This window comes from Mixophyes fleayi, chromosome 8 (assembly GCF_038048845.1).
Source record: "Mixophyes fleayi isolate aMixFle1 chromosome 8, aMixFle1.hap1, whole genome shotgun sequence".
Classification (NCBI taxonomy): domain Eukaryota; kingdom Metazoa; phylum Chordata; class Amphibia; order Anura; family Limnodynastidae; genus Mixophyes; species Mixophyes fleayi.
In genome coordinates, this window is record NC_134409.1 from 125,461,951 (window position 1) to 125,475,860 (window position 13,910).

A 13,910-nucleotide genomic window follows, 5' to 3' on the forward strand; every position below is an offset into this window, starting at 1 on the left:
TGAATCGGGCTCATGATGTTTGTAAGATGTGCATCTATGTGTGTCAATGCAATATATTTTTTAATGAAAGCGTTCTACATTACATACATTAGGGATTAGGGGGCATTAAGGGAAACTCATGCAAAAAGTTGGTGTTCCCCATAGCGCCCCATTAAAAGCAGCTGTAGAAGAAAACATCACACTTAAAATGTTAGTAAATATAATTTTAGAAGGAGTTATTTAAGCAAATATGCAATTTCATTTCGGCCATCCATAATGCTAGCTAATATATAATTACCATAAATTGCATTTTCAATGTAGCTGCATTTTGTATATTTCATATTAATACGAAGCTGCCACCGGAGGTGCCTATTCAACACAGATTACATTAGTGTCGCCAGAAGTCATTATTAAACTAGAAATTCCATTCACAGATGAATTTCATTTTAGTGAAAAGACAAGTTATCCATTTTTTTGTTGTGCAGGTAAATTAAGTAATGCACGCAATGTATTAAACATGCTCCCATACATTTTCATTATTATGTAACTTGGAAAAATAATCCAGTGATGTTTATTACCAGTATAAATATCAAAGTACCTAATGCATCTACATGACGCACATGTTGCGCGCTCGCTGACATACATCATGGATAAGTCTGTAGAAATTACTCTTGGTAATAAAGGTAAATTAATGGACAGAAATGTGATAGGATAGGCATGCAGTGCTGTAGAGTTTACAGTCGGTAAGGTATTCTAATTCTTAAAGGGAGACTAATACCTATTTAATAGTAGAGCGTATTTGTACTTCCCTGATTCATGTTAAGTGGATCAAATGTGTCTGGTTCAGCGTGCGGAGCCTCATTTCTCTGTATGGTTGTGTTTAAAGTGTACGTGTCACCTCAAGCAATCATTTTTATCTGACCGCCAATAGGGGACCAGGGCCGCCAAGTGTAAGCTGGGTCAACTTTGTGGCTGCTACTACTACCTCCCCCCAGCCTTGGCGGGTGATGTGCGCTCAGCCTAAGAGATATGTGGCTGTGTGGCAATCGGTAGCTATTGGTTCATGCAGTCGCTTTTCCCTGCCCACAATCCATCTCAGATGGGGCAGTAAATAGGCAGATGGGGCAGGAGACCTATTTGCCCTCCTCCGTCATCGTCACAGCAGAGCTACGTTGTAGCAACTCATCCCACTGTCCTAGAGTTTTCTTAAGGAGCGGTTAACATAGCCAGGCCCCTCCTTCACTCTGATTGGTTGGCCCCAGTTGGCCCCGCCCCTCCTCCAATTCAAAGGTGAGAAGATTGCTGCTAGGGGGGGCAATTGCCCTGATCGCTCCCCCTCTGGATAATGGTAATGCTACTAAGCGCAGTCCTCATCCTCTCACTGTACTGCGTACGTTACGTACACACTGGCGATAACATCTTCCTTTTATGCATTTCAAACTTAATTTAACCACATGTGAATAAAAATAATAAATCAATTAAGATGTTGCATATTTGCCTTTTTACGAGCACTTAGCTTGCTTTGCTCTATAGTGTGTTATTTTGTAGGCTTCAACATGGTCACCGCAATCGAAAACTAACTTTCATCGTAGTTAACAAAAATGGGGTGTGGTTATTAAGTGTTTACACGTGTGTTTAGCTTGAAACAAGATAATAACTTATTGTTCTATCTCAGAATCATGTTCGAAAAGTGCAGATTGAATGACATATATCAAATGCATATTAAACACGTACATAAACACAGTTGGGTTTATATAAGTTTTTAATTGCGTTTTTAACATGTGATAAAAAACATATTGTAAAGTCAATGTGTAGTCAGTCTAAATGTAATCACTAATATCCTGGGGAGCCGAGAGGAAGGGGAATAAGTACAGAGTACTGGGGCCTGGGTCTGACTGGGGGGCCCTGGCTTGTCTGTGTAGTGGGTGGAGCCACCACCTGGAGGTAAATGTATCAAGCTGAGAGTTTTCCGGCGGGTTTGAAAAACCAATCAGAATCTAGCTATCATTTATTTAGTACATTCTACAAAATGATAGCTAGAATCTGATTGGTTGCTATAGGCAACATCTCCACTTTTCAAACCCGCCGTAAAACTCTCAGCTTGATACATTTACCCCCTGATGTGGTCACGTTCCTATCAGTGGCTATTCCACTTGGCGACCCTGCAAACATCCTCCAGATCACCCTTCTTACCTCGTTCCATCTCTTACATATGATTCACTGTCTTTTCACGTAAGAGGGATCTTGTTATAAATCCTGTTACCATACCTCCCAACATGTCCGTCCCGGCAGGGGGCAGAGGGCGTGTTTATGACACAAAGGGGGCGTGACTGCATTCTGATGGGGCGTGCCAACGTCCACAGAGGGCTTTCCAGCGCTATAAAGCCCTAGGCTTCCCATTAGATACCTCCCTTCCCCCAACATTCACACCAATGGGCCGAACATATTGCCTGGGCAGGACAGAGCACTAAAATAGGGACTGTGTTGCTGAAATCAGGACAGTTGGGAGGTACGCGTTTCATGAAAGTGCACACACTCACAAACCGGACTCCATGAGAGGTAGGCAGCCGTGCTCCTCTGTGTAGCTGTCTGTCTTCGTTATGAGAAAATCGTTGATAATTTTTAGTCATTTCACATCACACCCAAACCAGGTCCTTATCAAGCAATGAACACTTATGTTCCTGAAACTGAACACATTAAACACTGACACTCAGCAATCAAATACTTTTGGAGATGTATATCTTGATGTACTGTCTTCTGGATAATTGACAACACTGTCATCCAGCTCTCAAAGACCCAGGTACATTGTTCTTTTGTGTTCCATTCTCTGCTGACAGAGAATGATACCGTCGTTAGTGAAATAGATTTAAGATATGCTCAATATACTTAGCTATACTTAAATTCTGGCAAATACAAATTAGTGCCAGATTAGAGTAGATTGGAGACAAGACTAAAAAAAAATACTAACTGTAATATATTTTAATGTTAAAAAGAACAATAAAAGCAGCAATTTGATAGATTCATGTTTTATTTGATTAAATGTACTGCAATATCACAAACATAACTAAGAATATTTTTGTTTTCGCTGTTTTAATTTCCTATGCATGACTTATCAAGCAATACCTACTATTTTATAGTATACTAAGGACAACAAATGAAATACTGTTTAAGTGGAAAAATGATATCCTCCATGTATATTGCATTTTTCTATGATTTTCAACAATAATAATGTTTATTTAGACTTGTGTTTGACTTAGTGAATTCTATGTCCATCTCCCAAGAAATGTCTGAAACGTTTCGGAATACGTAAGTTCACCTGTGCTTGTGTTGTTTGTGTCTCCGCAGAAGGAGGGACATGCGAAGTTATAGCGGCCCACAGATGTTGCAATAAGAATCGCATCGAGGAGAGATCGCAAACGGTGAAATGTTCTTGTCTGCCAGGAAAGGTAGCCGGTACAACCAGAAATAGACCCTCCTGTGTTGATGGCAAGTATCTTGATGATTACCATTGACATTCAACTGTTGTTGTGCAAAAAGTACACCTTTATATGCTAGTACTAGGGCATCTGCCCTGGGCTCCTGATTCAAAGGGGCACCTGGAACATGGTTTTACTAAGTTTTTGGATACTTGTCATGTTGTTATAACTGATTATATTAATACTACAATCATTTCTGATGAGTTTTCACTACCAAACCTGCTCTACATGAGCAGAGCTCAGACACAGTTGAAACCACAGCAAAAGTCCAATGGGAGAGGCCATTCAAATAAGTAAAAAATAAAAAAAAAAATATTAGTATAGGGTTGTGCATCCATCAGATCTTCTAATATATAATGTTATTTTTTGTTTTAGCTTAACGGAGAACTCTGCTCTCAATTATGTGTTTACAGAACATCACTCCCCAACTAGTAGAATTATGAAAACCCCCTTACACCCTGGGTCAGATCTGCCTAGGTTGTAGAACAGCGAATGGAGGGATAAGTGAAGAAAGAGGGTGGAAGAGTGCATGAAATTCTTTTAGTAAGGATCCTAGAGGTCCTACTAGTTGAGAGTTGTTGAGTTGGGGGTGCTACTTTCTTTAAAAAAAGGTTCTCCCTTTTTGGTGTCTTGTAGAAAGAAAATGCTTGTCATAAATTTTAAAATTCTCTACAATACATACATTCCAAATACATGGGGAGTTTCAGGGGAATTTTTTGCCATTTTGTAATATTTCTATAGTAACACCTCTCAAAGGGTTACTAACCCTAAAATACGAGTGGGTAAAGATAGAAATAAAACGTACCCCACGTATCTCAGCTTAGCATCTAGGACTGTAAGTACAGTGGGCATTAATTGGACACATCCATCTACGAATCTCTACTATGGAGAACGTCTAACCTCTACGTGTCCTCTGTCATCTATTTTGCTTATCTACTAATAATTAACATAGTCGTAGCTTATTATCCTCTCCAGAAAACCGTAGAACATCGCCTTGTTCCAAATACCCTTTGACACAGGAATGTTCTTGCTTATTTGCGTACTTCCTCCCTCTTATTAAATGAACCCTAATTTTGGCAATAACATTTAACCGGAACCCTGTTCCTACCCCCTTACCCTCCAAATTGCACCACCGCTAGAAGCTTTTACATGTAATACATTCATTTTGGGTTTTAGTGCCCTTTAAGAGGCTATGATGCTATTTCCATTCTATACATTGACCATGTCATCATCGGTATATCATGTTATATCAGTTAAGTTACCGCTATGAACAGCTGTTACAAAAATATAGTATGTTTCTTATACAATGCCAGTAACATCTGACTGCCCGTCACTTTTATTTCATTAGATTTGTTTGCATTAAAGAATGAAATGAGTTCTGAATCCCTGCAACAGCATTATACGTACAGAATAAAACTGGAATATGTTACATAAATATGTCTCCTATTGTTTAGGCAGCATATATGTGACTTGTTAAAGTCTCGGGAGATATAGATATATATATATATATATATATTGACTGAGCATTTCCTTAAATCTTTGAAGATTTACAATACATTGTTGATAATGAATTGGTAAAAATTACTGTATCTCATGTTATGGGTTGAAAGAGATTGTAAGGCTGGGTACACAATACAGGGTTCTCAGCTGATTATTGGGGCAATCGCACAATAAACGACTGTTCAGGGCAATATCACATTAGGGTGTACGCTCCAACGATGAACGGTTATCGCTTCAAAGCTCATCGTTACGTTTGATTTAATTTGTAACCGGAATAAAAATCTCGTTCAACGATGGAACGTTGTTGTGCCGATTCTGCAGTGTGTACGCACTCAGGACCGGCAGTGCCCATAGATCTCTATGGAGTGTGCACAGTCACCATCTTTTCAAGCCGATGGTTATGACAGATGAAGAGCACAGATCTGACGGTAAATCTTGTAAAACGTGCATAGTGTGTACACATGGATCCGCATGCTGATCGGGACTTTTCTTTTTTTCAAGTCGTCGGTTAAACCGCTAACAATGTTGCATCGGGAGAAATTTTCTGTAGTGTGTACACAGCCTTGGGAGTAGAGAAAAGGGTGATTGTGTTTCTCAATTGTGAAAGTGCTATTTGATCATTATTGGTCAACCTTTGTTCGTCTATTTCACTGGAGTAGAACAACAAGTACGTGTCTGCGCCCAGGCCTACATCAGTCGCACTTAATCGTACATGCCCTAATTGTACTTTGCCGATACTTACACACCCTTTGCCTCCAATCTGCCTCTATCAAAACAAGGCTTTGTAGACGCAAGATGAGACTGATTCTGTATAGACTCAAGCGTAAGTCTTTTTTTGTGGGCAGTAGTGAAATTAGTATTTTCCGCCACACAAATGGTCTTGCGTCTACCTCTAAATAAGGCCAAAAAAGCCTAATGTAAATGAAGGTTGTACCTGAGGCAGTAGCCTGTGGCTCTATTCAGTAGGGCACCCTATGTTTCTGCACGTGGCTGACCCAGGAACTACACCTAGAGAACCTCAGAACAGCCACTGAATAAAAGCTGTTACTTAGCGTCATATTAAATGTGTTGATGCAAAGGTTTAACCAACATTAGTGTGGCTGTAGGGCCCAATGGCCACAGAAAGCTGATAGCATAGGTTGTCTGGGATTTACATAGCTTCAAAAATATACATTGAATTATTTATTTTAATCCTTCTTCATTGCATTATAATTATATAATGAATGTGCAAAATCCTGTATTGTAGATTTTAATGGCTGAAAAATGGTGTTTGAGAAGGAAAACAGGAACATATTGTTATTTGAGGTCTATATTACTTATGGGCAACCCTGTTATTGGAAGAAGTGACAGTAAAGTGGGCATTTAAACTTACTAATGTCTATAATGCTCTAAACAAAATGAGCAGCAACATTAACATAAGTAGCAATTAAACCTATTAATGGACTTATTATGGGCAGCACGGTGGCTCATTGGTTAGCACTTCTGCCTCACAGCACTGGGGTCATGAATTCAATTTCCGACCATGAACTTATCTGTGAGGAGTTTGTATGTTCTCCCCGTGTTTGCGTAGGTTTCCTCTGGGTGCTCTGGTTTCCTCCCACACTCCAAAAAACATACTTGTAGGTTAATTGGCTGCTATCAACATTGACCCTAGTCTCTCTCTCTCTCTCTCTCTCTCTCTCTGTGTGTGTATGTTAGAGAATTTAGACTGTAAGCTCCAATGGGGCAGGGACTGATGTGAGTTCTCTGTACAGCGCTGCGGAATCAGTGGCGCTATATAAATGATGATGATGATGATGAATGGACATTAATATATCCGTTCCTGTTTATTAATAACATACATAAAAAAAATAAAGAATTAATATTTAACTAAAGCTCTCTGAAATTATATATTTATATCTATTTACCCTAAAATCCTTTTTGGGGAAGAGCTTTTCAGTCTTGCAGTACTCTGAAATGGGGAACGAGAGAAGGGATAATGCATAGAAGTCTAAAGCGCCATAAATTTTAAAGAATGGCTCCTAGGCAATGTAATTTTCTTGTTCCATATTAGTGGACATTAATACAGCAAATAACCAGTGATGTCATTGCATGGTAGAGATTCTTTGGTTTTTAAGCTTTTTTTGACCTATTTCAGTAGTTATTTACTATTATTTATGTGACGAAGAGGAACAAAGTATTCTATCACACTTGATGTTTTTTTTTAAAAAAAATCTGCAAAGGAGAACTAGACTACTAGCAGACACTGCATTCTCCAACCACTCTCCATAAATAAATATGTCAGTTTGTTTTTTGATGTCCTTTAAATATACTATACGATGCACATGAAGTTTTATAATGCATTGTATTTTAGAAATATGTGAAGCAGTAATACGGTTTCACATACTCAGTTATCCAATCAAACAAGTAATCCTTAAGATAGCTTTTATTCTCTTATAGTGTGTAAGTGTTGCTGGTGCGGCGAGCATTAACAAATGTTCAAGATCTTGAATAATTAAAACTTTTTCCGAGCATATGTTATGTGGGTAACTGAAAAGTGACAGTAAATCAAAGCCCAAGAACAGAAAGTGAGTGGTATATATTACACATTCCAAGGCTCCCAGTTCCGTTGGAATGTGTTTGTAGAGTACATGTTGTTTGAGTATAAAAGTGCCGTTTGTTGTTGTTTGAACTTGTTTGCAGCATGTAGATTAGTTTTAATACTGTGGCATGATAGCTGCATTCTCAAAAGAATTGATTAAAGAACTCTTCTCTTGTGTTGGCCGTTATTAATCTTACCTATCTAATCTCACGCTGAAGTGGGTGTAGCACAAGATATCCATGATGTAAATACCAACAGTGTGTACTCCTACATAATAATTACGATAGTGAACAGAGCGACATAGAAAAAAAGAACTCCTTACCTGTAAAGAGACACCGAGGAAATCCGATGTGAGGAAAGGGCGACTCTTCCAAATGACGTCACTTGCGTGCGCGACTTTGATTTATTTATTTATTTTTTTAAAGCGGCAACGCACAGACCCATTGAATTATAGTAATATTAATTGTATTCCTAACCCTGACCTGCTGCCTAACCCTAACCTGCTGCCTAACCCTAAACCGTAAAGTTGCCGCTTTAAAAGCCAAAATTTCCAAGTCGCGGTTGGAAGTGACGTCCATGGGCAACTTCTCCACTGCTTCACTTTTTCACTGCTTTATGAAAAGTGCACAGTGACTTTCCGAACACCCTGTATTGTTCATTTTTTTTATCATAGTGGCGGTCCTTTAAGGCTGTTGTATTGTCCACTGATGAAGGTACAATTTTTATCCAGAGCTTAGTGATAAGGAATTAGCATATCTGTATCTCTCAATAGTCCTGATTTTGACGGGCGCCAAGACTAAAGACTTAGGACAAATCACAAACTTCTGATTTATTGCGATTTTGATCAAATTTAAGAAAGGTTAAAATATCGACCTTTAGTAGACCACTCTAAAGACTACCTGAGGAATGGAACACAGCTGGTCGGAACATGAAGGGAAAAAATGAATGTGAATGACCCCTAAATTGTAGACAAAATTTTACCTCTACCCTCATTTAATTTACGTTTGAACAGAAATATTTTTAGACACAATATTAATGATGGCGTACTTTTAAATTAAATCTGCTCTACCACATAGGAAAATATTTTGCTAAGGTGCCCCCTCCTCCTAGCCGGAGCCCTGGCGGCTTCTCCGAGCAGCCATATTTCCAGAGGCTCCAACAGGCCTCCGGAAAAATGGCGGATGTCCCTGGGAGAGGTCACCTTAGGAAAATAATTTTCTGTGGCAGAGTGTAGCTTTAAGTGACTTATACATATATTACAAAGCAACACTAACAAAGTAATATTTTTTTTTATGCCCTAGACAAATTAAGCTAAAACGGTTTGTTGCCAGAAAGTCAATAGCTTTATATGTATCTCACATAGACTTCCAGCGGAATATTAAAAAAACCTCTAAAAAAAGGACTTGCAATCAATTTTCATTTCTTAGGTTAGAAAAAAGAATGTTGTATTAAAACCAAGGAGTCAGCTTCTTATCCCTCTAGCAGTTCCTCAGCTCAGATAAAAAGAGATTTCAGATTCCCCAGTTATTAATGTGCTGTCTGTATGAACAATGTGCATCATTTCACAGTGCTGGGAAAATCTATGGCCATGTCCTCTTATAATGACGCTGCAACCCAGGCAGGAGATTCAGACGGATCTCTCTGTACAGGGACTTGAAGGATATAAGGTTCACCGCCGCCGGCTATCACCCACCCTCACGCTCGCTACAGAAGCGTGCCGCTGAATAAAGTGGACGTGAAAGGGTTAAACTATTCAAAATAAAGTTTAAACAATTTTTACAGGGTACCGCAAACAACAAGTTAAATTAAAAAAAATATTAAATGTCCAATTTATTTTGCCAATATTCTTCTATCTGACGGGAACAGTTCCAGTCTTGTAATATTTATTACGTCTGCAGGTTGTCGCCAGATTTTTGCTTGACCTTTGACCTCAGTTACTTGCAAAAAAAATGTTTTCTTTTTTTTCAATTGCAGAATTTTGTGTGCTATTCATGGCCCCGTATATTGCAGGAAATGAAAATACAGAATGCATAGGCTATATCCACTATGACCAAAAGTAACTGTTGTGCATTTAATCAGTGTGATAATTAGAATGTTCAGTCTTGTAAAATGCATGCAACTATAAAAAGTTGCATCTACATGCCTCAAGAAGAATGGTCATAGCAGAGGTTTTATTATGAAATGCCATAGAGACAGACAGATAGACATGAGAGCGATAGATAGAGACTGTAGATTGCTGAATTCATGCAAAAAAGCATAATGTCCCTGACATGCTATGCTTTTTTATTATAGCTTTTTGTCCTATAGATTAACATTTACTTTTCGGGGCTTGGGTGTCTTAAAAACTCTAATCTATTATGTATATTATGAATTATACATGCTATGCTTTCTCCTTATAGCTTTTTGTCCTATATATTAGCATACATTTTTGGGGGTTAGATGTACTTTAAATTTAATCTATTGTGTATATTATAAAATATACCATAAAGCATCTCTAAATATGACTTTAATCAAGTCATAAAATAGAAAGAGCACAATGCCCTAGTCTAAAGCAGACGACCCGATCACCGAAGTGTGGTCATATACATCATCGCCAAAGCTTGCAGATCTGGTAGATTGGAAATTAGACCAAACATCTGCATAGCCAGACACATTCGTATGTATTGTTTGGTCAATGATGACAGTTTAGCAGCTTCATAAATAGATTTTAATTCCACAGTGCTCCTAATGGGCAAATTATCATGCAAAATGGGTATTTTAAGCATTTGCATATGTATGGACATCAATCGTATTTCAATTAGTACTCGTCTGACTATATATATATATATATATATATATATATATATATATATATATATATATATATATAACAGTATGTAACAGAAGTAGCTAATTTTTATGACAAAACTGGATGTTTTCTCACTATTGACCCTGAAATAATGCATTTTCTACTTTGAAATATGCAATGAAATATGTAGTTTATCACGTAATGGGAGACGGGAGGAAGATGTATGTCATAATTAGCCTTTTGTCTGAGCTTCGTCATGCAATGAGGCTATTTTATATGATTTATGTGTATAATAGCCACAGAACGCAGTTCTTCTTCTCCAGTCACTCAGTTCCATTTGCAAACGCTGTTTTGTCCTGTTTCAAGGGTCATTAAGCTTTCAAAGTATTTGACATTTAATTGTCAACTTCTGGCTTAGCCGGTAGACAAGGAGTCGATCAGCGCTTTGAAGGTTTTGAAGAATTCTTTGTATCGCAAAGTAATACCTGTTGTGAAAGGAATTATATATTGTAATATAATAATATGAACTCCATTAGGAGTGGACAGAAATGATTGATCTCTTTGGAACATTTGAATGTTTTTATTACATTGGTCGAATAGCGCTTTCCTGTATAAAAAGCACCTGGTATGAGCATTAATATATAGCTCAAGGCTACATTTCCACCACTTCTGATGTGTAAAACTCAAATTTTCCGGTACAGAGAATGTCTACATTTGGCAATGCTCTGCTATGCTTATCTGTTTTTAAAAGTGCATTACGTAAACAGGTACGAGAGGCACAGACAGACTGCTACAGCCTATGTTCTTGCAGTCAGGTCAGTTTATTAATTAAAATCAATGACGACACCCAGGAGCATGTTTTCGTGGCCAGTTGAGATGTTCAAAAATTGTAGATCTTGATTGAATTTCGCCGGATTGATGGACACGAATATGTTTGTGGTACAATGGTCAATGGAGGCCAATTCGAATTTGGGGTTCGGCATTCACCGTTCATGTTAAAATTAGTGTTTTTGATTTTTTAAAAAAATATTTCAATATTTTTTGATCAATAAAAAATGTTTCACTTTTTTTTTTTTAACTCGAACTTCAAACACTATTGTTTTCAAATTTTGACGGTGACGTTTAAGGTTCACTGTTCACCATTAAAAATATGTAAATTTTAGATCAGATGTGTTGTAGATGGTTCGCACATGTGTCAAACCGGCTTGGACATGGTAAAACCTGTACGACTTTCTTGACCTTCCACAATCGATCTACGGCCAGTTCGAGCACCTCTACCAAAGACTTTGTGCTCACATACTATCCCCAGGAGAGTTATACACATAGATTTACTAAACTACGGGTTTGAAAAAGTGGAGATGTTGCCTATAGCAACCAATCAAATTCTAGCTATCATTTATTCAGTACATTCTACAAAACGACAGCTAGAATCTGATTGGTTGCTATCGGCAACATCTCCACTTTGTCAAATCTGCAGTTTAGTAAATATATCCCAGTCCTTTTATACCATTTAAATTAAAGTTTACTTATTTAAACCTAATTATTGACATTTTAAAACCTAATTATTTTTAAGTCTATTGCTATAACTGAATGTTATTTATTATTCATTGATTCATGTTATCACTTTTTAAGTCCATATTGTTATGTATATTTTAATATATCTATAACATATACATTTAGAAAACATACCCCTGGGAAATAGTCTAAATTGTCTAATTTGTACTTAACTTTAAAGTAATTAGCAGCACTCGGTGGTGGGAGGGATTATTGTGACAGACACTGAATATCTTAATATCACGATAAACCATGACTCACCCTGGTTGGTGTAAATTACTTTGGTTGCAGTCACTGCCTCATTTCGGGAAAAATAACACACTGATAATCTCTGGGTTAGAAGTCCCCATTTACGGACATGACCGGGGTGAAATATGGCCCCAAAATTTGGAGGAGGCTCCGGTAATTCTGGTCCACCCCTCCAGAGGACCTCGCTGTTCTCTACTGAGCCAGCCCAAGCGCATTGAGGACTCACACATGTTCTTCTGAGTGGCCAACGCATGTGCAGTTCCGAATGGATCTCTCTCAACGCCAGTCTCCGTACCACCCGAACCTACTGCAGTAGCAATAGTTTCGCCCATGGTCCTGACCAATATTTATGAGCATGGCTGAAATTTACGATTAATTTGCCGCTCGTAATGCTGCGTTATCATAAATCACGGACTATCTCCACTGTGTGTAGTCTCTTACCCTCCAAATAATTTCTTACAGGAACTAAACTAAATTATTGCTTGTCCCTAATTACTGCACTGCTAATTACAACACAAATCCTGAGAACCAGAATGCCTATATCCACTTTACAGTGACATTGTCTTCTTAACGTGTGAAACAGTCCCTCAAATATTTAACTGTATGTCCTAATTTTACAAAAAAAAATAGATGTATACCTTTCTTCATCGATCCCAAAGCCTCCCGGTCCTTTGCCTGTCTTTGATTATCAGTCTTTCGGAGACAGAGACAGTGTAGAGTACAAAGTGTAGTAATAGATTGTTATCCTGCGAGCTTTATTGATCAGGTTATGTAGTAAATTAACAGCTCTGGAATGCCATTAAATTTTAAACTTAATTGCCTTCTACTCCTAATGTCTATTGAATACAATCAATAGGTGTCACAAGAAAGTTAAAGAAGTTGTTCAGCCATCTATTTTCTCACAGTGAAATGGAAAAACGTCTTTTGTCTTGTCGAGATTCTATCACACTACAGTCCTCCTACGGAGACCAGAGGCATAAGAACTGGTCTCTGTGACGTAATTGAATCTGAGTATGGGAACTGTGGATTGGGGATAGAGTCAGTGTCGCTGATCCATTACATACCGATTTTTGGCTGCAATTATTTATAGAAATTCTACACAGCAGGTTTGAACAACCTGTGGCTCTCCAGGTGTTGTGAAACTACAATCCCCAGCATGCTTTGCCAGCTGATAGCCAGCCAATAGCAGGCAGAGTATGCTGGGACTTGTAGTTTCACAAGGTTACCCAGGCCTGCTATACAGACTTATATCGCACACCTTGCAGACGTAAGTCTACTTCATTATAAATCATACCTCCCCGATTTTGGCAGGACAGCCCAATTCACTGACCGCAAAAGGGGCAGGACTTAACAAAAAGTAGGTAGAGTTTTACCCAAATATGTCCATTTGTGGGTGGGGTGTGGGCAGAATGCGGCCAAGCCTATTTTATCCTGATTTTATTGTTCTAATTGTTGGGAGGTGTCATCCTGGTTTCATTAAAATAACATCCCTAAGGTCTTGTATTAACTTTACAAGCTTTAAGAGAGCTGCTTAAAGCTTGTTAAATTGTTTTCTATGCTATAAATAAAGAATAATAATAATAATAATAGTTAGATATTGTGAATTGACCTATACTCACACTTACCTTCTGACAAACATTTGATTTGCTTCACTTTGCCTGCAAATGCTAATTAAGTACTTAGAGTTCTATGTACAAAGGCAAATACAGAGGAAATAGTGGTGCATTTCCAATCTTTGCAAAAGCTTTATTTAAAAAAACAATGTTAACATTATTTTATCTAG

General features: G+C 38.0%; 1 protein-coding gene across 5 annotated transcripts in view; it reads left to right on the plus strand.

The window, feature by feature from the left end:
• Positions 1-13,910, plus strand: part of TAFA1 (TAFA chemokine like family member 1) — a 314,483-nt gene that overhangs the window by 235,688 nt on the left and 64,885 nt on the right. For all 5 annotated transcript variants that reach the window (XR_012678596.1, XM_075183409.1, XM_075183410.1 and 2 more), the window contains exon 4: positions 3,325-3,465. Coding sequence is in view for 4 of the 5 variants with exons in the window: in XM_075183409.1 (XP_075039510.1) it covers positions 3,325-3,465 (141 nt within the window). In the remaining variant the exon portion in view is untranslated. The remainder of the gene's footprint in view (positions 1-3,324; positions 3,466-13,910) is intronic.